The sequence below is a fragment of the Arachis hypogaea genome, chromosome 20 (genome assembly GCF_003086295.3).
Source record: "Arachis hypogaea cultivar Tifrunner chromosome 20, arahy.Tifrunner.gnm2.J5K5, whole genome shotgun sequence".
NCBI lineage: Eukaryota > Viridiplantae > Streptophyta > Magnoliopsida > Fabales > Fabaceae > Arachis > Arachis hypogaea.
This window is the reverse complement of record NC_092055.1, coordinates 5,199,252-5,223,799: the sequence shown is the minus strand read 5'-3', so window position 1 is coordinate 5,223,799 and position 24,548 is coordinate 5,199,252. Positions and strand designations below refer to the sequence as shown.

The 24,548-nt window shown below is 34.1% G+C and overlaps 2 protein-coding genes across 5 annotated transcripts; both read right to left on the bottom strand.

The window, feature by feature from the left end:
* Positions 1-101: 101 nt before the first annotated feature.
* LOC112782963 (katanin p80 WD40 repeat-containing subunit B1 homolog KTN80.1) lies at positions 102-7,613 on the bottom strand. Of its 2 annotated transcripts, none has more exons than XM_025825661.3 (18): positions 7,159-7,613; positions 6,552-6,682; positions 6,152-6,269; positions 5,668-5,894; positions 5,459-5,561; positions 4,595-4,665; positions 4,358-4,432; positions 4,130-4,273; positions 3,724-3,904; positions 2,922-3,416; positions 2,718-2,774; positions 2,156-2,637; positions 1,688-1,813; positions 1,392-1,466; positions 1,147-1,259; positions 889-1,005; positions 728-796; positions 102-576 (listed from the first exon to the last, which is right to left on the bottom strand). In XM_025825661.3, the coding sequence occupies exons 1-18, from the start codon at positions 7,181-7,183 to the stop codon at positions 516-518; spliced, it is 2,670 nt and encodes an 889-aa protein (XP_025681446.1). In that variant the 5' UTR covers positions 7,184-7,613; the 3' UTR covers positions 102-515. The 2 variants fall into 2 exon arrangements, with proteins under 2 accessions (XP_025681446.1, XP_025681447.1); XM_025825662.2 differs by having other exon boundaries at positions 5,668-5,899; positions 7,159-7,486.
* A 4,552-nt stretch (positions 7,614-12,165) lies between these two features.
* On the bottom strand, positions 12,166-21,412 carry LOC112783685 (protein STRUBBELIG-RECEPTOR FAMILY 1). 3 transcript variants are annotated; one of them, XM_025826728.3, is made up of 19 exons: positions 21,036-21,412; positions 20,198-20,647; positions 19,143-19,226; positions 18,416-18,985; positions 17,320-17,553; positions 16,890-17,019; positions 16,643-16,711; positions 16,426-16,491; positions 16,209-16,280; positions 15,905-15,976; positions 15,760-15,825; positions 15,569-15,634; positions 14,942-15,306; positions 14,429-14,817; positions 14,037-14,308; positions 13,688-13,826; positions 13,300-13,436; positions 13,052-13,208; positions 12,166-12,851 (listed from the first exon to the last, which is right to left on the bottom strand). In XM_025826728.3, the coding sequence occupies exons 4-19, from the start codon at positions 18,453-18,455 to the stop codon at positions 12,789-12,791; spliced, it is 2,337 nt and encodes a 778-aa protein (XP_025682513.1). In that variant the 5' UTR covers positions 18,456-18,985; positions 19,143-19,226; positions 20,198-20,647; positions 21,036-21,412; the 3' UTR covers positions 12,166-12,788. The 3 variants fall into 3 exon arrangements, with proteins under 3 accessions (XP_025682513.1, XP_025682515.1, XP_072086046.1); XM_025826730.3 differs by having other exon boundaries at positions 14,429-14,814; XM_072229945.1 differs by lacking the exons at positions 18,416-18,985; positions 19,143-19,226; positions 20,198-20,647; positions 21,036-21,412 and having other exon boundaries at positions 14,429-14,814; positions 17,320-17,869.
* Between the last annotated feature and the right edge of the window lie 3,136 nt (positions 21,413-24,548).

Sequence of the window (24,548 nt, the reverse complement as noted above, 5' to 3'; positions counted from 1 at the left end):
GACCTTGGTGATGAACACCAGAAAGGCCTAAGCCCAATTCACAAGGGGAAGAGCAAAAGTACTTGGCTCAATTTCATTGAAGATTACAGGCCACTCATGTATTGAATAAAAACAATTGAAGATTCATTTCATTCAACATTGAATATGACATAGGAATATGCACATTACTATAAGTTTGTTTATACTTTATACAGGGGTTAGTACTTAGTAGCATCACTACCACAAATGAACAAATTGAGAAAACAAAATGTACATACAAGCAATAGCCTATACCAGTTGATTGAACTGTTGCAGACCAATATCCACAAGTGCCTTCTTCCTCAAGTCTCTCAATTCTTTAAACTGAAGCTCGGAAATTAACAAAAAGCCGGCGATGACAGCAAATGGGCGAGTCACCGACACAAAATTGTAGGATACCATCTCAATATCTCGACGCGACACACTCCTGCTTAAGAGTTTTGTTGAGCCAAAGTTACTCCTTCTTCAATTGGTTGAACCTCATTCAACATCTTCAGTCAGGATTGTTGAAGAACTAGGTTCAGTTCTAAGGCAGACTTGGCCAATGCGCCACCCCTCCTGCAGCAAGATACAAGGCCAAAGGAACCTCTCATTATGGTTTTCACTATCTTGCAGGAAAAGGAAATCATGCAAATTTCTAACAAACACTGCCAAGGCACTTATTTCTATACAAAGTACACATATATATGTGACATAAAGACTTCATTACCGTATCAATATTGGAATAATCATTTGTATCTTCTGCAGTTCCTTGAAGCACTGGTTGCAGCATTCTAGCCTGTTCTCAACATTTTAAGAGTAATACTCAGTTACTTGCCACACAAACTACACAAGATAATTAAAGAAATATCAAGTGAAAATCGACAGTACCTTTGCTCTCGATGTAAATCAACCCCAACAGAGGGAGGTGCTGAAACAGTTGCATGAATTGTTGGACCAAAAACCGCTACAAGCTTCAATAGCATATCCAGCGACAACTTTACATGCCTGCACATTTAACACCAGAAAAATAATATATGAATTTACAAAAGCATCCATCAGTCTATAGATAAGATTTCAATCTCTAGTCTTGATTATTCAGATCATGGCTGGCGTGTTAAAGCGCAGGCAAATATAATGTAAATTTACCTTTCTGTTTTACCATCCAGCAAGCCTGAGAGCACAGGAAGCAAGCAAGCAAATAAATCTATGGTGAGTACATCCATCTTCTCCACAAGGACACTGATAACATCTGCTTGAACCTGCATCAGATTGAAGTTATTTTCAGAACTATATATTCAAAAAGAAAAACATGAATCTCTGGTTAGAAGAATTAGACACAAAACAAGCAGCAGGTCAACAAAAGTGCGAGAGGCACTTCAAAAAGTACTCACAGATTGATCTGGCAACTTCCTCAAAGCATTAATGGCCCCTTTAACATCATTGCGCTCCCAAAAATGCCGCACCACCTGCAAATACACATTATGACCACTAATTCGTCAGTAACATTTATTACAAAGTTTCCAGTTTTTCTCATGTTTTTTTCTTTGATGCTGTGAAGCATACCAGAAAAAACAAATGTATAAGTTCCATGGCAATGAATAATACAGAATCAACGAATGACATAGTAACTAGTAGAGACCTAGTAAGCAAACAAATAAAATTAAAAGCAACAACTAGTTAAAGTTACCTGTAATTTTGTCAAGCGTGAACGAAGATTACTCAAAGTTACATCATGATTTTCCATCAGACCTTCAATGATTTCCCCTTCATTTGTAGATTTTGAATCCCCTCTGCATAACTGAGGCTCAACTTTCTGACAAACATACAAGGGTAAACAGGATTCAGTTTAACTACATATAGGTGGTTCAACTTCTTAATAAATATCATACATGAGGATAAAAATGATTTGGTGGAACTACACCTAACCAAAATAGAGTAAGGGCTTCATGCCTAAGTTTGAACTTTCACATGCTTTCTTGACATATGGTTCCTCATTTATACATTATAGAAGAGAAGAGACATTGGGACAGAGGAAACTAAAACAGAAATATTGGCAATAACACTTGATAATGATCCAAATTTCCATGAAATAGGTGTTCAGCAAGAGGGCAATAATACTTGCTAATGATCCAATTCCCATGAGCTGGAAGTTTACCAGTTTGTTGGGAGACTTATCGGTTTCAGAGGTTGTGATCGAAATACAGCTCATATTGTTCCCATCTTCATTGAGTGGAATCCTTTGCCTCCTGTCAAATACTACAGCTGGAGATGCATGAATTGGATCTTCATTGTGATCTTTTTCCCTCCTCTGATATCTTGTGGGAAGGGACCTGTTTGTTTGAACTTCATTGACTCTTTCCCTCTTCTCAAATACTATGGTGGGTGATGCATTAACTTGATCTTCCTTTTGACTCTTTGGAAAGGACACATTAATTTGGTCTTCAATGATTTGACTTCTTTCCCTCTTCTCAAATACTACAGCGGGGGATGCATTAACATGATCTTCATTGTGACTTTTTTCCCTCCCTTCATTTATAGTGGGAAGGGGCATGTCGGTTTGGTTTTCATTGGTTTGAATTCTTTCCCTTCTTTCAAACCTCTCAACCAGAGAACGGGTCCTCCCATGTACAACAGCAACTGCCAGAATACATCTAAAAACATTCAATTTTCAGTGGCTTTTATACTAAAGAAAGCTAAACTTACAAGGGATTACAAACCTCCATTGATATATTTAACCGGACTACTCTCTTCATTACGAGGAGTAGATTCATCACCTGAAATATAAGATAAGATCAGTAGAGATTAGAGGAGTCACAAGACTCAAGACTAACATCTTGAATTATAAGTCTAAGTACACTTAATATCTTTGCTGAGTGATCTACATATTATGTCAGCACTTTAAAGTAGAGACAAAAACTTACGTTTTGGCTGATCAGAAAATATTTGTGGAGATATAGTCTTGTCAAACTTTTCTGTAACATTCTTTATAGGATGTTTATCTTGGCAAGATTCTTTGATTTCATTCTGAGATCCTAAATTCCTCTGGAACTTGGTATCTTTTGGGCTGTCTAATTTACTTGTAGTATCGGAAAACTTATCAATATCAAATCTGCCTGTGGATGCTCTCCGTGTATGAGCTGGTTTAAGTAACATCCCAGGCTTTGTCTTTGTAAAGGTGATGGTCTCTTCCCCAGATTTTGCTGAGTCCTTAACATTGGGAACATCGCGAGGTACAACATTTGGCACAACAAAAGATTTTCTGAGCACTTGTTCATTTGGTTTTGCATTAACTCCTGCTGCAGGACTTGGCTTCTGTGTTCCAAAGTTACAAATTTCCTTGGGCTCCTCTGGAATGTCTATTCTTTGGGAATTAACAGATCCAGATCTCTGTAATGTAATCGGTTTCCCTCCAGAAGCTTCATATGTAAGAAAATAGCATTCATTAGATGCACATAAATGCATGTAGAAGTTAAGTTTCTAGCCTTGAGTCACTACAGACATCCTTCACAGACACAAACCACTACATAGCTTACAGTTATAAAAGGATCCAATAGGTCAAGTTGGGCTATCAAGTTAAGCAACTCAACAAGAGTTATCACTTGACACTTCTGAAAAATCTTGAAATGTATAAAATTTGGCAGTTTCAGAAACACACTGTGAATGATTAACAGTGTTTCAATACTCGAAGACCAAATAAGAGAAGACAAAAGGTCAGCGGCTTACAGTCGATATATATATTCTTTATCTCTTTTGACTCATCAGGGGACACACTGCGGAATCTGGTAGTTGGCCCCACATCAACCTCTACTTGCTCTTGTTTACTTTCCTTAAGATTAAGTTTGTGCTCCATGCCTTCACTTGTCTTGGCATCCAAGCCGGAACCCTCACCGTATGGTTCAATAAGCTGACACGTTGAAATTAACACATAATAATATAGTTAAAGAGAGATAAAGCATAGTGCATGCAATGCAATGCAATGTAGGGGGGAAATAAAATAAAAAATAAAAAATCAGACAGAATCAGTTTCATTACAAGCGGTTCACAAATGGGGAACTACACAGCAAAACAAGTGAGATAGATACAAGATTATAGCAGAGAGATCATCATCTAAAGTAAAAGACAATCCTACCGATATATCTGCTACCCAGACTCCAACAGAGTTTCGGTAGTATGCGCATCCCAAAAGTTTCCCATCATTAATACAGAGGTCACCAAGTGTTGTCCATCCCATATCAACAGAATCATGACAGATAACAGGCTCCCATGAATACACCTGCAACATATCATATCGGCATTATACATGACTCTTTTATCCTTATCCAAGTTCTTCATTATATTATCTTTCACAATCTCTTACCTTCAAACCATCCTCATGTCCAGTAAATAGGGTTCTTCCATCAGGATGAAATGCTATTGAGCGCACCCCTGTAGCCTAATTTAAAGTAATATAATATGTTTCAGAGAAGCAACATAACTTTAAAGCAATGACATTTATATTTATGACAGAGTGACAGAGAGAGGCACAAATTATGACATAAATGGACATAATTGTTTCCTTTTGAATAGAAACTAAAGATTAAGTACATTTAAGTACCTCGCGCCTGGCAGAACCAATCAGTTCAAAGGTTTCTAAATCCCAGAATTTCACTGTTCTATCAGCTGAACCTGCAAATTTCAATAGCTACTTTTTTCCGTAACTTGCACTAGTATACAAAAGAAGTTTGCAGAACTCTTAAAAACAAAAGGCACAAAACAAAACAGATTGATTGACATTTTGGGAAATATTAACATACATTATACAGTCCCACAACACATTACTTTGGAGGACTCCAAGAGGGGAAAAATCTACTTTCCTTGGTGCTCAAAGATTGCATGGCAACACAGAACCTATACATTACAAAATCCTAGAAGAAAGCCAATTATACTTTTAGGCCCAATTAAATTACAACAAATAGGACTATAGGATTAGTGTAAGACAGTGATGGAGAGAGATTAACATGAACCAAGGATTAGCAACTGAGTAAGTCCTCATGTTAATACCCCAAACACTAACATTTCAAGTAACATTGGTAAATTTTTATTCCAAAAGTTGCTACTTGCTGTATAGATCTAAACATGATATATTTATACAATGATGATCGCTACACCTAATTTGGAAGCTAAAATAAAATGGAAGTTATCAAAAAGGGAATTAAAAATGCTAAGAATAATACTAAAACTGGCCCAAAAAAGGCTTAGAAGAAGGCAGAACCATGGTCAAACAATCATAAATAAACTGAAAATTGCAGCCTAGCCATGATTTGATCTTGATAACATAATTATTAAACTCTTAATATGATTTTATATTTTAAATGCCCCGAGTTGGGGTATTGGATCATTTTATATTCATTAATATTGCACATATAACAGCATCAACCACTCTCACTTGTCCAAAAGTCAATTAGAGTCGCTAAATTACCCGTAGCTAGAAGGAACTCAAGAGGATGGAAATCTATGGACCTAATTGGTCCTTCATGCAACTTGAAGTCATTCAAGAGTTTTCCAGCTGTTAGATCCCACACCTGTACATTGTTAGTGACATATATTAATGGTTTATTTGATACAAAATCTGCTTAAGTTAAAGCTATTGAAAGCTATAGTACATCAAAAGTTCATATCTATTATTACCTTCACAACACTGTCAAGTCCACCAGAAACTACCCACCGGCCATCTGGAGTGAATTTGATAGTACTAATGCCCTGGGTATGACCCTTGTATGAATGAATACACCCCTTTTTTCTGATGTCCCAAATCCTCAGATTAGTGTCCATGGAACCAGATGCAAAAAACTCACCAAACGGATGAAACTCAACAGCAGTGCAATTGGATCTGTGTCCAGCAACACTGCGAACCACTATACTTAAAGAACAATAACACATATCAGAGGCATATTGGAAAAATATTAAAAGTTGGAGATCCTCATCCTATATTGTCCCCAATAACATAAGATTGAGATGCTATTTCTCATATTTATTCATGTAGATTTCATTATAGGGTCTTGCATTTAAGCTTACAAGTTATTAACTTTTGATAAGAAAGTTTCCATTGTCCTGACCTATAGTCCATGTTCTATAATGTTATGCAGCCTATGTCATAAACTACTGAACTTACTCTTTGATTCTTCCAAATCCCAAAGCTTTATTACACCTGATGATGCTCCACCAAGAACTAACACTTCTGCTGAGTCAAAAGACACAGATTCAACTGGACTAGTATGGCCAGACAGGCTCTGCATATATTTACAGTAACACAGCATTGTTAGGTCACATTTATATGTGCTACATGACACTGCTTCCATCGAAAGAAAGGCACACGCAAGTCATGATCAGGAATCCAATGAGGGTGAAAAGAATGTATAGATGATACAACGTTCTAGAATACATAACAACACTAAATGTTTAATATGAACAACCTAAGCAAGTAGTGCATATCAGCAATAAAACACTTCATGATAATGTAACCATATAGGAATCAAAATGCAAGAGAAACAAAGGCAGCAAATCACACTGACCATTAAAGAAGTTGGTTTACCAACAGTCCACAAATTGACCTTGTGATCATCTCCTCCAGTAATGAAAAGACGGCAATTCTTCTTTCCAATATTTAAACAATTTACACTGCCCGCATGAGCCACAAATTCCTCTACGGTTATTGGCTCAGGAAAACCACATTATCAAATACATAATAAGCAGAGTCAACAGTTAAAAAAACAATAAAAGTGCAACTTTGACATTTTTCCCCCTGATTTTAAACAATTATAAAGAAAAATGCTGATTGTTTCAAATAGCAAAGCATGAGAAAAACAGAATTCAAAGACAAACATGAGAACTCTACCAACTTACCTTGGCAATCAAACGGATGGAAATAATTATTAAAATAAATATTTAAAAAAATTAAGCTTTTGACCAGAAGTAAGAACTTCTAGCAGAAAACAAACAAAGCAGAAACTCCAAAAAAAGAAACAAATTAAAAAGGCAGAAAAACAAACTACTTTTCAAGATGTAAGGAAACGAAACACCTGACCCAGGTTTTCAATAGAAACTTAACCTCAAGTAGCTAACTTTATTCATTTCCGAATTCCGATTAAAATTCAAAATTATAATTAAAAAAAAGGATACGTATTTTGTATCCACGCTTTGCCATTTTTTTTGGCGGGCACCTAAGAAACCCGCTTAGTGAGATGAAATGAAACTCCTTTTGGAGGCAAAGAAGCAATTAGGGACTTGGGTCTACTTCAAAGCTTCAGCAGCTACAACTCCTCAACCCACGATTTTCAAGAAGAGAAGAAAGCAGCTTCCTTTGGTGGTTGGAAGATGGAAATCGGAAGCGGAAAGATAGGAGTTTAGATTAGATATGTCAGATGAGAAATGGGTAAGAAGAAGAAGAAGAACTCAACAACAAATAAAGAAAAAGGGAAGAAATTTCATGTTCAAGCACAGTGAAGATGGAAAATGATTTGATTTTTTCCTTTTTATTTTGTTAGTTTCCTGTCTAATTTCTAATTTCTATTAATAACTAATTTATTTTTCTTTTTTGAATTTGACAGCTTATTTATTAATTAGGGAAGCACTCCAATGCAGATTCCTCTGCTAAGTTACCTATTAAGACTATGACCTTGTCTCTTACTTTGCTTACGTGTCATTTCTATTGGCCTAATTTTTTTGGTTGAAAATTAATATTCAAATTATTTGAGGTAAGGATTCTACTTTTTTATATAAAAAAAAAAAATCAATACTAGTATTTAAATTCAATTTGCTGTGAGGTAGGAATTGCTTCATCCATTATGGTTCTGGTGGTCTATAAAATCTCTTAGAGGTTGGTAGTTTATCTAAAATTGTTCTAATTCATATATTTAATATATATTATTAATTTTATATGACATATACATTAAAATCAGTTATTAATATAAAATATATGTTAAAATATAAATATATATTAAAAATAAATTAAATTATATTTATATTTATACATAAATATTATTTTTGTTATTAATTAGAGACTGAAAGGATATATATATTTGTTATGAGAAGCGAGAAGTTAAAAGAAACCTTTAATCTCAACTAACATGCATTTATGATAGAATTTACATAGCACACGTTCGAATCAATATTTCCTGCATGAAAATTACATGTATATACTATCAACCTTAAATAAAGGAGAATTTACTTTAATAAATAATATAAAAACCAATTTTACTAGAATGCACAAAATAAAAAATAGATATTAATTTTTTTTTTTTTTATAATTTATGTAAACTGAAAAGAGTCCTACGATTTACGAATGTATATAATTTGCTAGGGGAATGCTAGGGGACAATGATTTTATCGAACAATATGAACAACCACCAATCAAATCAAAACACACTACACCTCTAATTTAATTCTCTAAATTTTAATATTAAAATAACTATCCGTACACTAGTAAAATGAACATCCCATATATCTATTGTTTATATTGTTTAATATTTTCATTGTTTACCTATACTTTTAGAATGTTGCAGATTACGTACAACGAAAAAATGAGCATAAATCATGACACCAAAAAAATATATATTTTGGTATTCATTTTTTATTTTATTTGATAAAATTAGTTTTCATATTATTTATTATAGTAAATTATTCTTAAATAAGGCCAATGAGTAATAGCTCAAATGGCATAAACTCTCCATACTCAATTAAGAGGTTGCGGGTTTGAGTCTCCTATCTTTCCAAATTTTAGCCAATGAATTATAGCTCAAACGGCATAGTCTCCCCATACTCAATTAAGAGGTTATGGGTTCGAGTTTCCTATCTTTGGTAAAAAAAAAAATTATTCTTAAATAAATGAATTAAATATATTTACGGATACTTGTAAATCCATATCTACCAAATATAAGGAGTAAATCAACTAACAATTAAGGAAGAAGCGATATTTGAAGGAGTAAATAAAACCGCGAAAATGACTTGTATCTAACCATGGGAGATTCCTTATGACATAATCGTCCTTTCTTCATCTTTAATTTTTCATTATTTAGATAAAGACTTAGTATATAGAGGATATTTCACTTCGTTTTCGTTCAGTAATATGGATATATCAACATTTAATAATTAAACTAGTTAGTTATAATATAGGGACAACCAATAACAATAAAAATTAATAATTATAATTTTTTTGCTTCAAAATAACTCCTGCCCATTAGCACTTATTATTATTATTTTACCCTTTTGATGAGATATTGTGGAAAAAACAAAGTAAAATACAAATACTACTAATAATAATGGACGGTGCCAATCAACTAACTGTTCACAAGTTTATTAGGTTAGATACATCTTTCAATTCTCAATAGTGTATCCGCCACCAATGTTGTTATTCAACTACTCATCACAACTAGGTAATAAACAAGGAAATGACAGAAAAAAAATTGATTATGTAAGAGAGGGAAAAAAAAAAGTTTGCAATGAACTCTTTGATGGCAGTAGTGGGGTTCATTTCACTCAATCGGTGACTGCATGTTTTTCTTTTTCTTTTTTGAGTTGAAGACAGCAAGAGAATGTTTCCGGCAATAATACCCCATTATTCATTCAGAAATTAGAAAAATATCACCAATAGTATGCGCGCACACACACACATATATATATATATATATAGTCACATGACATTCCACTATTATTCTGCTGCAATTAACGAAACATATTATTGCTCATACAAATAATCCTGCTTCAAGCTTCTTAGTAATAATTTCTTTTTTCTTAGAGAAAGGAAAAATCAATTTTTATTTCCAATAAGCTTATGTTATAAGTCTCATGAGATCAATATTTAAAAAGGAGTATCTCATAAAAAAATTAAGGAGATCAGTTTAATAAAGACACTAAAATATCTTTTTTTAAAGATGTTTATATATGCTACGTTATTATTGGATATTTTTATTAAACTGGTTAATAATTTATTTTTTAATAAACCATAACAAAATCGGTTTATTATAGCAATAAGAATAAACTCAATTGTCTGCATTATAATTATTAGACCCGATTTGATCCAATTGAATTACACAATCTAAATCGAATATCTTTAAATTTTTTGATAAAAAGACAAATATATCTCTGACTTTTTGTTTTGCAGACATTTGAATCCCTAAAAACTTAAAAATACAATTAGATCCCTAAAAAAATTGGGTTTATTGTTATTGTTATAAAAAAAACCGGTTTTATTCTAATTTGTTAAGAAATTAAAAAATAACCGATTTATTAATACGTCCAATAATAATGCGGCACGTAAGCGTCTTTACAAAAAGATGTTTTACGCGTCTTTATGGAAGCATCCCAAGAATTAATATCTGGAAAGAAAAAGTCTTATAAGATATTGAATTCTCCTATTATTTGAGCTATGGTGTGCATGGGTCGGGTGAAATCGGGTTTGATGTGACTCAGACCCGACCCGAAATATATACCGGGCCTATTTATTAGACCCGAACTCGGCCCTAGACCCGATGAAGCCTATACACTTTCGGGCCACGATTATACCGGGTAAAAACCGGGCCATTAACACTACATTACCTTGATAGCTTCTTATAAACTAGCATGTGAAAATATCCAAATTTTCAAGACTCCAACCATTATTTGACATGGTAAAATTCACTTAGAAAAATATAACAAGAACCAACTCTTCTCTAAAATTAAAGCATAACCATAATCAATACTAATATTGTCTAATAACACCAAATATTTAAATCAATATAAATAACAATATTATACATTAGTCTAAAATCTTACGCATTTTAAACATAAAACATTAACTTATAGTCTTATAATAACTAATAACACAAAATATTAAAGTTTACAATACTTAAATTCCACATAAGAATAGCCATCATCCATCACTAATAACACAAAATATTAATTGTGTATGATGACCGGGCTGATTTCGGGTGACCCGAGCCATGACCCGGACCCGACCCGAAATAATGACCGAGTTTTTTTTTGAGACCCTTACCCGATCCTAAACTCGGTAAAATCACACTAAAATAGCTCCTAAAGTGTTTGGGATCGGGTCGGATCTTCGAACCGGACGGGCCATGCACACCCCTAATTTGAGCTAACTTTTGTTATGATAGTTTTCTGAAAATTTTATAGCTCATTACAATTTAAATAGTCTAAACTAAAATTAAAAAAATCCAGATCTATCAATCAATGATGGATTGCCACATGGGTGATAGTAAAATAATGCATTATCCTTCTTATTAATTATTGCTAATATTAAAATATTATTTAAATATTAAAATCAATTACTAAAATTAATCACTAATATATTTATAGTTTAATATATTTTTAAATATATATTTATATTTTAACATATATTTTATATTAATAATTAATTTTAATAACTAATTTTAATATACAGTAGCATAGTAGTAAGTTATTGTTTGAATTTTGTTTATCATGTGTATCAAAAATGCTACTTAGAGAAAAGAAAAATTGGCAACTAAAAAATAAACACAGAAAGTAATTATTTATTATTCTTTATCTGCCATTTGCTATCGTACAATAAACATAATTTTGACCGACACAAAGAAACAAGAGAAAATAAAATAAAAGAATAGTCGTACAGAATACATATCCCATGGCACCGTCACGGCACGAGATACGGTTTGTCGTTTAAGTCTTTTTATCGTATGACTTCAAATTTTGATTTTGGTAGCGTCGTTTTCGAGGTAATTAGGCACGAGCTTTTACCTCAATATGCACCCTTTCAGCTTTTAAACAATCAGAAAGACAATGATTCATTGCATCAAGTAAGGGGTTAGTTACATTGCGACAACATGCAACACTGTTTAAGCATTACCATGTGCAGAGGGATTACCTTAACCAATGTTTTTTTGTTTGGTATATACTAACTAACATTGTTAGTTACGTACGGGCTTACTTATGGGCTTAAAGATTAGGCTCCATTGTTAGTTATATTATTCTTGAATATATATAGTTTATTTAATTTATAAGATATTAATAAAGAAACATAAATAAAGTTGTTATTTAAGACTAATTTTACTCTTATTGTTGGTGATGAAAATGATTAAACAAAAATAAATATCTCAACTTTCTAATAAAATACTAAATGCGTGTATTTTGTGTGTGTAATTATGTGTGAACGTCTTTACAAAATCTATATCTTATTAAACAAACAGTTTACACCATATTAACATATTTATATCTCTAATGGACATTGACTTAGGGTTACCACACATGTTTAGGGTCCCTACTCCTTACTTTCCTACCAAACAATGACATAAAGTGAATTACCCAAAAAGCATGTGTAAACAGGTTGTGGAAAAGGATATTTGACAATGACACACTCAATGAGTCCAAGCCCAAAACATCTTAGACAGAAAAATAAAAACCTAAAATACAAAATAGTGAACCCAAAAAGAAAAATCATAACAATTGAACTGTAAATACAGACATACAATTGTCTTTATGCGAAGTTGATAGTTAAAAACTGTTAAATGTCAATTTAATCAAATATATCAAATCATCTAATAATTTTCAACTATCGACTTCACGTGAAGACAACTGTATGTAAGTTCACCTAATACAACAGGGGAACAGAGCATAAACTACAACACAACATTCCTGCTAACTGATAACTACATTGCTATGCAGAATACAATCAACATCTCCACACCAAAATTAATAAAGAAAGAATGGAGTAACCCAGAAATTTGGGAGGCAACCTGTGTTTGAGTCCACATCCTAGCTAATGAAATCCATCATGCATCTTACATCATCCTTAGAAGATCTTGAACAACTTCAGACATTGCTGGCCTGAATTCAGGTTCATGCTGATGGAACAAGAATAGTATAATCAAAATGAGAAAAGATTAAATAAAATTCTAGGCACAAGAAAGCTCTTTTAGCAATCACATCAATATAACTGGTGACACTTCAAGTCTTAGTTGCATATACCATATATTCCAATTACACCAAAGCAAAAGTGTGTGCATGCATGTGTGTGTACATAGTGCATGTTGCAGAAAATTACCTGGACGCATGAAGAAACAATATCTGCAAAACGCGACAAGGACTTCATAGGATAGGCTCCATTTAAGCTGGGGTCAACCATTTTCGACAATGCATCAATGTCATGGAGTTGAGGGACTGCCCATCTCACCAATATTTGCTCCCCTCGCGGAAGTGACCTAAAATATGTTTGGTGACTTAGCCAAATGCAATTTTTTTTTTAGATAAGCATTTTGTTCATCTGCTATCAACATTTTACAGGTAGCTAACCTGTCGTGGGATTTTCGTCCCGTGAGAAGTTCCAACATTACCACTCCAAAACTGAATACATCACTTTGATGTGTATAGCTTCCGAACTCAAATTCTGGAGCACTGTAACCATAAGCCGTGAGGAGTCGTCCTGATAACTGAGATACATGCACCAATGCTAGTGAGAAATGTTTATGGCTTACATCTGTAAACATTACTTTTGCCATTATACATTTTGCATAAGAATACCATGTTCTTTAAGGCTTATTTATTCCAAAATGCTCAATAGTATGCTAACAATGTTCAAAACATAATTAAGAAGCCTTAAGATACTAGACATATTCTTATGAGCTCAAACAACATATTGGTTGAAAATTTATAGGTGGTGAAATAAAAGCTTAATATATACCTGACCAGCAGAGCCAGAAGATAGCAAAGGACCTAATCCACAATCAGAGATGCACACTTCAAGGTTGTCATTTAGGAGTACATTGGCAGACTTAAAATTTCGGTGCACAATAGGTGGCCGAAAGTTCTCATGCATATACCTAGTCATGGAGATTCAAGTTAAGGCAGTAAAGAAAACCAATGCCTTCACCTAGTGTTGGCATCTAAAAGATATAACTGCTTTATGTGGATGAATATTAAGTTTACATCAAAATGTTGAACAACCTCTCACCAAAATTATAAGTAATTGAGTTTATATAGATGGTAAGGAAAAAATTAGATTATGATGATTGGTTGGTTGCTGAACTCACTCTAAAGCTCTTGCAGCTCCAAGAGCCACCTGAATTCGAGCATTCCATGTTAGTCTAATACGGCATTCACTATCGCCATGCAGTGCATCATGCAGGGTTCCATTACTGCAATACTCGTACACAAGCAGCCGTTGGCTATACTCGGTACAGTAGCCCGTAAACTTCACAATATTAGGGTGCTGAATTTTTGAGATGTTGGACACTAATTGGAGAAATTGTTCATGGTTCTGCTCCATAGAAGCAGTGGCATCTAATTTCCTCACAGCCAATATCTATAAAGATTATTTGAAAGATATAAGTATGTGAAGCACCAGGTTTATGCTTTTGTAAGTTAAAATATTAATCGAAAACAATTCATCATCAGCAAATTAAGAACACAAGAATCTTGTTACCTTTCCATCAGGGAACTCAGCCCTATAAACAGGCCCTAAGGTGCCTTCCCCAATAAAATTTTCTTGGGAAAAGCTATTGGTATATTGTTGAAGTGATGCAATAGAATAAACTTCAAGGGAACATGTTTTGTCATTTATTTCAGACCCTTTGGCAGGTATAGCTGGATTGAGGATCAACTTCTGACTTTGTGTCATTGGGTAAGGACGCGGTGGTGGCTGGAGGTGTGAAAGTTTGGAAGCCTCACTAGTGTTGATTAACTCAGAACCATGATTGTATTGTGAAGTTGCAGATGCTGTTTTCACATATTTTCCTTGTTCATCCTGAACCTTTGGAATCAAATTTGTTTTTCTATTTAGCACTTCAGATACAAGTGATGGTTTCTCAACTGCTGCATTTGCCATTGCAAAACAGTATTAAGAGATTACTTCAAAACAGAATGAAAAAGAGGAAAGAAAGAACTAGACCAAGGTAACACAGATTTACTTTAATCGAAACGGATGAAATATGTTTACCTTTCACCTCCTGATTGGTTGCTTCAAAGGAAGTGTCACTGCAAGTAGGTTTATGTAAAGGACTTTCGAAGACACTAACATTTTGCTTCTTGGCATTTTTCTTCTCTGGCCTTCGTTTAAAGCACCACAGCATAAAAATACAAACGCCTAACAAAATAAATATCAAAAGACCAGCACCAGCAATCCAAATGATATTCTTAGCTATAAATGACTTCCTAGCACTTGCAAGCATTGATGCAGTTGGGGAAGAAGGACTATTTGCTACTCTCCATGGTGATTTCCCAGGGGATGGAGCCATAGCTGCAGGTGATGGGGCTGCAGCAGGTGATGGAATAACACTAGTATTAAATGGATTTCCATCTTTTCTGCAAGGAACATGCCACCATGTTAACATGAATGAATATCTATGAATAAGGTTATGAATTCACTTAGCCTAAGGCCATATACAAAGGAGTTAAGTATAGAAAAATATAACGAAATGGCATTTCCTAGTGCAGTATTTCAATTTTTTCTTTCTGCTTCTTATACTGGAATAAAAATACAATATGAAATCCTCCCACAGGATATCTGGCTTAAAATGGACTTCAAATGGAAATTGAACTTATCGAAGTTCAAAGAATTCCTCACCTGAAAATAGGGACACTCAGCAGTTTTGGCGGAATTGGCCCGGAGAAGGAGTTATTCTCAATATTCCTACATAATAAATTCACAAGGTCAACCAAAAAGTATACTTTGTACTTCCTATGCACTGATTGCAAAGTATTGATAATATTTATTTATATGTTTTGTAAGAAAGATATAGGTAGAAAGAATTCTACAGATCCTGAAGAGGCAGGTCCTGCAAAACATAAAGGGTCCCAGAGAGTTGATTGTTCTGCAAGTATCTGTAGGTAAATACATAAGTAATGAAGAAAGCATCCTCATCCGATAGAAAGCAAACTATACGCAATAAAATTTACTCACAATGTAGTAAGGGATGATAAAGTCCCTGTTGAGGAAGGCAGCTGACCACTCAAGTTGTTATTTGACAAATCCCTGAAGCATAGCACATGATTTTCAATACTGAATACCAATATGATTCAACACAATCTTCTTACATAGAAATCAAACTCCAATACAAAGTACACTTTAGATTTATCCAGTTAAAAGGTTATTGCTTACTGATATCAAGAAAGTAAATTCTCCTTCGAAATGAAGAAATACAGTATGGAGGGAAAAATTAACAAATGAATATGGCATCTCGGGATGAGATAACTCATGAACTCACAAGTGTGACAATTGAGTTAGTAATGATAAAGCATCTGGAATGCTTCCATTTAACTGGTTTCCTGAGAGAGACCTAAAATATCAGAACGAAAGAAAAACTGCTTTAAGTACATTTCTAGATATGCATATGGCAAAAAGATGACTAATTACTATGTCCATGATAAAAAAAAATAAATAAATAAAAAATAAAAAATTCAGATGTGAAAAAGATAACATACAAGCTCGTAAGAGTAGGGGGCAAAGTGAATGGAATGGGCCCTCCAATGTGGTTGTTGCTAAGATCACTGCACAAGAAACAGAAAGCTTCATTTCTAGTTCAAACAATTACACAATTGGTGCTTAAGAGGTACTAAACTCTCTCGATTAATCAAACAGAACCACGATTAATGTGTCACTCATCAGTAAACACAATATTGAAATTGAAACAACACTTACATTTCTAAGATGGATGGAAAATTCAAATTACTACCAAGCTCTCCACCCAAATTCAGGCCATCAAGTCTTCTGTCAACCCAAAATACAAGTTTTACTTAGTCTTATTGCACTTAATTAAGCTCTATCAATCAAACAACTAATGAAACATTGAAAATAATAACATTATCATTTCCAACCAATTATATAGAGCATGCAAACAATAACACAATATTAACCAAAAATAGTTTAGAAAGAGAACTTCACATACATGGAAGTGATGTTGGAAAATACACAGCCAACACCTTGCCACATTTCAAAACATGGATCTCCTCCCACAGGCTTCCACCCTAGAAGAGGTGGTGAGCCAAGAGCAACATATAGACTACTGATTGCTGCAACTGTGACCATAGAACATATTGAGTTTAGAGTTTAGACAAATTCTGCACTTACATGATACTTGTTACTTAATTAGGTGAGCTTCCCAATTAAATTTATAACCATCATCTTTCAAATTGCAAACAAGTTATCATCAACTCTTTCATGATAATATAGTGCAATAAAGCAAAACAAATAACACTTGAAAGTTAAATGAGTTTTGTCGTCTTCCTTTTTTTTTTTTCAAAGGGAAACAACAGATTATTTCTCCTATTTCTTATTTCAAAAATAGAAATAAAACTATGGAAAGGGAAAGTATCTACCATCAACTACGTCAGTGTCACCAACTGCACAGAAAGTTCCAGCAAGAATCACCATCAGAGTAACAAAGAGTCGAACATGCAACACCAAATTTGTACATCCCATTTCTTCAAAGGGTAAAGTTTCCAAAACTGAGGCCTCCACTGCAACAATGAACTCCAAAGACACACACCAAGTTGAACTAACACCACTGAACAAGACAAAGGTAGAAACTTTGTGGAGAACCTGAGGTAGTTCTGAGAAAGGAAACAAACCCTTTTCAGTGAAGAGCTATACAAACCAAAAATGAGCTGCAGCCCCAAAAAAAAGAAGCTTTTTTGTTGTTTAATGGTAGGTACTAGGCATGGTGAGTGGAAAGTGAAAATGGGAGTCTAAGGGTACTTAGAAACGAAGATAAGAAGAGTTGGAAAGCCCTAACATGGTCCAACCAAAGCATAAAGCACACTCGCATATACATACAGAGAGAGAAAATTTGTGTCTGTTTGTGTGTGTGTATATGAGAGTATGTCATGAACTATGTTTTGCTCTCTCTTTTTTCACTTGTTCGAAAGCAAAGGAGCAGTGTATTTGGAGAAAGAAAATTTGTGTATTGAAATGGTGGATTTTGGGGTCCACCACCCGCCACATCAGAAGATTGTGACAGATTCACAGAATGATGGTATCTCTGCAACATGTCATAAGTAGTAACTCTTCTCACGTTGTATGATTGTATTGTATGGTGTCAAATGTAATCATGTTTGGTTTTTCTCTTATATTATTATTAGATAGATTATTAGTTGTGACGAGGAACAAGGAACAAAGTTCAATACAATGTTGCTACTTAAACCTACAAGGACGAGAGTTAATATTATTGCTTATCAAAATCAAAATTGAGAGAGTATTAAATTCACACCTAGTTATTTCTATACGAAGTTGATATTTAAAATTATTAAATAATTTGATAAATTTAAATAAATTATTATCGAATAATTTTTAAATATTAATTTGATATAAAAATAAAATAAGAGTTAAGTCTTAAAGTGATTTTTGAAGTTGCACTCTAACTTTATAATAGTCCCTAAATTTAAAAGTTACTTATATTTATTCCTGAAGTTGTACTTTGGGATTCAGAGTCGTCCTTCCGGCACATTCCGTCCATCTTGCGCTACTGAAAAACTGAGTTGGCCTCCTTCGTGACACGTTAGCAAAGAAACGACTTGCTGACGTGGCAGAAAAATTTTTCTGATTCAATTTAGTCCCTCAATTCCCCAATTTTGAAGAATCATCTCCACAGTGCTCACACTCTTCTCTTCTCTTCGGTTCTCTTCTCTTATCTTCTCCATCTTCAAAGCCAGACGGTTATGGCCAGCGCGAGCAAGCGCGAGCAAGCACGAGCAACACAACTGGGAGCTCGAACAACCCACGATGGACACCCCCATATTTAATAGCTGCCTCTCAAAATAACCAAGTAGCACGCATCTCTTTCTTGACTAATCGCTCAGCATGATCTGAAACTTTATTTTGTCTCTGTGAGAGATCAGGTTCATTTGATTGAAAGCATTATTGCCATATATATTAACCATGCCTTTATTGTGTGTGAGAGATTTGTCGGGTACATGTCATCTACATCTTGTTTCATAGCAGCTGTTCCACGGAACAAATAAAATTGTGTTCCAGGAGGTAATAACCCTGAAAGATCCCAAAAGAAAACACCGCATCAATGAGTTGAAGAAAAGTAGAATAGTTGATGTCCTGCACTGAATTGAAACAAAAACGAAATTGCAAATAGTGAATTGGATACAAATGCACACTTCAAAGTGACATCAACATATTACTGGGTGATTACCTTGATGCTGCTGCCACTTCAAAGCCTGACCAATTAGAGTCATTAATCGAGACGAAGGGACTACAGTAACTTCAGCGGCAAGAGCTGAAAATGCAAATGCAAGTTAGTTCCAGTTTTCAAGCAATATAAAATGGCACAATGTACTTATATAATCATAAATAGGAAAAATAAACCCACAATATTAAGAACCACCTTGGTGGTTATGAACTTGAGCCACTAAATTATATTAGAATTAAACAATCCTGATTTCAGTCATGTTTTAGTCTAAAATCTCAATACCTTCTACATTTTTTATAGAATTAATAAACTAAATTTGAGACTCGAGTTTGAGTTAAGAACTTGAACAGTTGAACGTTCACTGAATGCTACCATGTCCACAATCTTACAACACACTTATAGCAAGAATATTGAATTTTATTTAATTAATGATTATTATAGTGTATAGCATAATTAGAATGCTAGTATTCTACTACGGTATTATATAGCTATGGAAAAGGTAGGAGTATAAGCAATGTTTGTAAACACAATACCATAAGAAAATTATCTCCGGGGCACATATTTGGGTATAAACATATTATACAACAAACGGTATTTTATCTCTTCTATTATCTTTTGCAAAGTTTCTCAATTCTCACAGGAACCCTTTATCAAAATGCTAGAAAAAACACAATTAATTCAACAAGAAAAAATGAAAAGGGAAGCTTGACAGCCCATCACCAAAAGAGAAAAAGAAAAGCAATCCACCAGTTCAAGTGATAAGGAATTCTCCAAACCATTATATTCTTAAAAGAAACAATCCTAGAATTATCCTATAAAAGATCTTGCAAATGAAAGAATTCTAGCTAAACAAAATTGATAACAGTGTATAAAAATAGAATTGGTTTCCTCAAATCAAACAGACCACAAATTTTTCACATCATCACTTTTAACAAAACAAAACGAAAACAGAAAATAGAACTCCAGCAACAAAATGGTTCTCTATCAATCAGAGGAGGGTTCATTTTAAAATTTCAACCAATATAGAAATATTCATTACAATCAGATATAGCAACTACCAGTAAAGTAGAAGACAAAGGTATCACGTATGGCAGCCAAAGGTTGCTGCAGCAAAAGATGGCATTGAGCTTGATTACTATATAGAACAACTCTCTCCTTCTTGAATCTCATTGGACACAATGACAATGCTTCTGAGTATTTTGATGCAGCTCCAGAAATATTTTCAGATGAGAACAGAGAATTTCCTTCAAACTTGACCACCAGAGCTACAGCCTGCTTAATATGTAGATCTTCCTTGGACATATTCTTTTTCCATTTTAACATTTGCTTTGAATTTAATAGGTCCTCAATTTGTTCACTAGTGCGATCACTAATTGAGCTTCTTCCTGACCCTGTGACTGGATGCAATCCTGACGAACACCAACAATGAAATCACCAAGATTTTTGTGGTCACCAAGAGTTGTAATTTCGGCAAGGTGAACTAATGCAGGAACCACTTTATCAATCACCTACATAATACACGGGAAACTTTTAAGTTCAACATGAAAATTCACTTCTAATACTCAAATTATATAAACAGATAACTGGTGCTTGAATAAATAAAAGCATTGTGGTAGTGATAGATTTTAGTCTGAAGAAGGTACACCATGGGTCAACTGCAGTATAATGATTATTAAAAGCCGGAGTTTCATAGATATTACAAGGCACAGATGTTTTCACTTGGTGTGTTTAATCCAAAAACAATACAAGGAGAGCAGTATAAGAAAGCATGGGCAGCAATGTATCTTAAGGATACTAATCTAAACGTGAAAGATTTATTTAGGGAAATTTGTGATGACAACAGAATGAAAAGATGGTTACTGAAACCTATGTGGCAAACTTATATGATGCACCTACTGTATACGCAGATCATATCATAGTGGAGGCATGCTGTGTATTTCACTTGCTGGAAAAATCAGAGAGCTCAGTTGATCCAGAGCAAGAGCTCAAGATTAGCATTGACAAGCTTGTGAGTGTGCACCAGGATCTGCTTATCTTGGACAACCAAATTCATTTCCAATCACTCAGACTCTTGTGTCAGGATGAAGCCAGGCTTGAAAAATGTCTCTGCAACTTCCTTCAAGTTTAAGGGGAAAATGATCGTGGTTGTTCGAGCTCCCAACCGCGTTGCTCGCGCTGGCCATAACGGTTTGGTTTTGAAGATGGAGAAGACAAAAAAAGAGAACAGAAGAGAAGCGAAGAGAAGAGTGTGAGCACTGTGGAGATGGTTCTTCAAGATTAGGGATTAAGGTTTTTAATTTAAATTGATGGACCAAATTGAATAAGAAAAGTTTCTCTACCACGTCAGCTAGCCGTTTCTTGGCCAACATGTCACGAAGGAAGCCAACTCAACTTTCCGGTAGCGCCAGATAGATGGAATGTGCCGGAAGGACGAGTTTGAGTCCCGAAGTATAATTTCAGGGATGAATATGAGTAACTTTTAAGTTTAAAGACTACTATAAGACTCGAGTACAATTTTAAGGACCACTTTGAGATTTAACTCATAAAATAACTATATCAAAATCTTCACTATTATTTAAATAGCATAACATGATTTCAATACTCATTAGTTATCATTGGAAGACGACTTTGATTATTATGAATAATTAAATATGGTGATATACGAGGCCAAAAAATCTTGAAACGGAGCAAAATTTGATTAAATGCTTTAAAATGGGACAAATAAAAAAAATTACAATAATACAAAAAGAGAAAAAAGAATCATGGGAAGAAAAAGCTTTAAATATCAGCATATGTTTTTGAAGCGAAGAATACTACTTTTGACATGGTTAGAATTAATGGTGAACCTTCTTATTATCTCTTTCCTTTCTTACTTAACTTTCCTAGGGGTGTACATGGTTCGATCCGACTCGTAGACTCGGCCCAGTTCCAAATATTTTAGAGGCTAATTTAGTGTAATTTTATTGGGTCTAGGACTGAGTAAGGTTCTCAAAAATAGACCCGATCATTATTTCGGGTCGGATCTGAACCATAGTTCGGATCATCCGAACTCAGTCCAGTGGCTCGATCATCATACACAATTAATATTTTGTGTTATTAGTGATGGATGATGGTTATTCTTATGTAGAATTTAAATATTATAAACCTTAATATTTTGTGTTATTAGTCATTATAAGATTATAAGTTAATGTTTTATGTTTAAAATGCATAAGACTTTAGACTAATGCATAATATTATGTTATTTGTATTGATTTAAATATTTGGTGTTATTAGACAATATTAGTATTGGTTATGGTTATGTTTTAATTTTAGAGAATTGTTGGTTCTTGTTATATTTTTTTAAGTGACTTTTACTATGTGAATTGTGAAATAATAGTTGGAGATTATGTGATTTTTACATGCTAAAGACCCGGTTTTCACCTGGTTTTTACCCAGTCCGAAGGTGCGTAGGTTTCATCGGGTCTAAGATCAGGTTAGAGTTTAAAAATTAGGTCCGTTCTATATTTTAGATCGAGTCTGAATTAAGCCAAATCCGATGTGGTCCGTCCCATGTACACCCTAATTTTCCCACATGTTCTGGTTCTTTCTCACTTGGATAATTTAATGAATAGTTGTGGAGAAAAGATTTCTTAAAATAAAAACTAGTAAAGGTCCCTTACCCAAAAAAAAAAAAAAAAAAAAAAACTAGTAAAAGTTCTCATACAAGACAATGTATGATTACAAACCAACTGACTCGTTTAATTCATCTGTCTAAATTTCTAGTCCGAGATCGGTGCAACATAGAATTTTGATTTGCGGGAAGATCACAGTTTTCTTTTTTTTTTTTTGGTCAGGTGAAGATCACAGCTTTCACTTGCAATTAACAAACCATCAGCGCCATTGGGCCTAAAATATTTTGGGCCTAAGGAAACAAAGCACAAAAACCTTCTAAACCTCGGTCCATTGGGCCTAAGATTTAGGCAATGTTGTTGGTAAGGATTGGTCATAAGCATCAGACCCAAAAAAAACTCTTTAGGCCTAAGCTTTAATGTTTTTGTACTCAACTATTTTATTTTATTTTTTCAAATCATTGATTTCATTGTTAGTTTCTGTGTCCTATGTTAAATCTGGCATTGGTAGGTCAACTAATTTAAGAATGTAAGACATGTGTCAAATGGTATGATCTCAAGATGATTGGCTGAGAAGCTATTAAATTTTGATGGTACTAAGTACGGGAAATATAATATTATTATTATAATAAATAAAATATCTAATGTTATGATATTGGAAGAATTTTAACTGTACCAGATTGGTGTTCTAATAATTTTAACTATTAATCTTAATTATATAAAATATATATACTATATATATTAATTAAAATCAATGATTAAAATTATTATAATAGCAAAAAAGTACCTGAAAGGACATGATAAAGACGGTTGATGGTAGTTCTTTTGCAAGGCATGTATGAGTATACGATGGGTGTAGAGCTGAGCCAGCCATTTTTTTTTTTTGGTCATGGGCTATGAGCCCAACAAGATAACCCATCCAAAACCTGAATCCAATATGGTTTTTCCTATGTAAAACCAACTTTCACTTTTTTCCTTTAATCTTTTTGATGAATCAAATTTCGTAGCACATTCAAAATTCAAAATAGCCAACTCGTTCACGTTTCATCTCTAATTCAGGTAACCGCCGCAGCCACTAGGTAATGGTGGTTGATGGGTTATCTGGCTCCACAATAAAGAACCACTCCTAATGACAACACCACGCAAGACCTCTACAAGACGTCGCCAGAGCCTCTTGCAACGTGAGCTTGCCAAAAACTATCGTCGCCTTCCATCGGAAGTTATTTTGATACCCGCGCTTTATAAACTGCTGTGTCGATATTCCGATTCCGCGTTTTGCTATCTTCTTTCTTCTCCTGCCATCGCTACACTTCTATCGTGGATGCTCCTCCATTACGATTATGCTGTTTCAACTTGCAGGGTGCATCTTTGCGTATTTGTACAATTATCTCTGAAGGCAGTCTGATGATCCACGATCTCTCCAGTGCTCCCATAGCCTCCAATGCTGCAACCTTGTGAGTTAGCCGATTTTCTTCTCTTGGAGTCCATGTGAAACCAAATTCAGTTTCCCGCCTGTGACTTTAAAAATATCTAATAAAATGGGATCAATTTCACCTATTCTACATTTTTATTTTAACGTCTGCACTAGCATTAAATTATCTGATTCTATTAACATCTTCTTTATCTCCATGTTTTTTGATAGAATAATGGCATTCCTGATTGTTAAAGTTTCTGCTGCTAGACTAGAACACACCATAATTTTTGTTGTTGCTCCAAATACAAGATTTTCTGTGCTATCTCTGATTGTCACTGCAGTGGCTCCTGTCCCAGTTGTTGCTTTAAAGGATGCATCAATATTTGC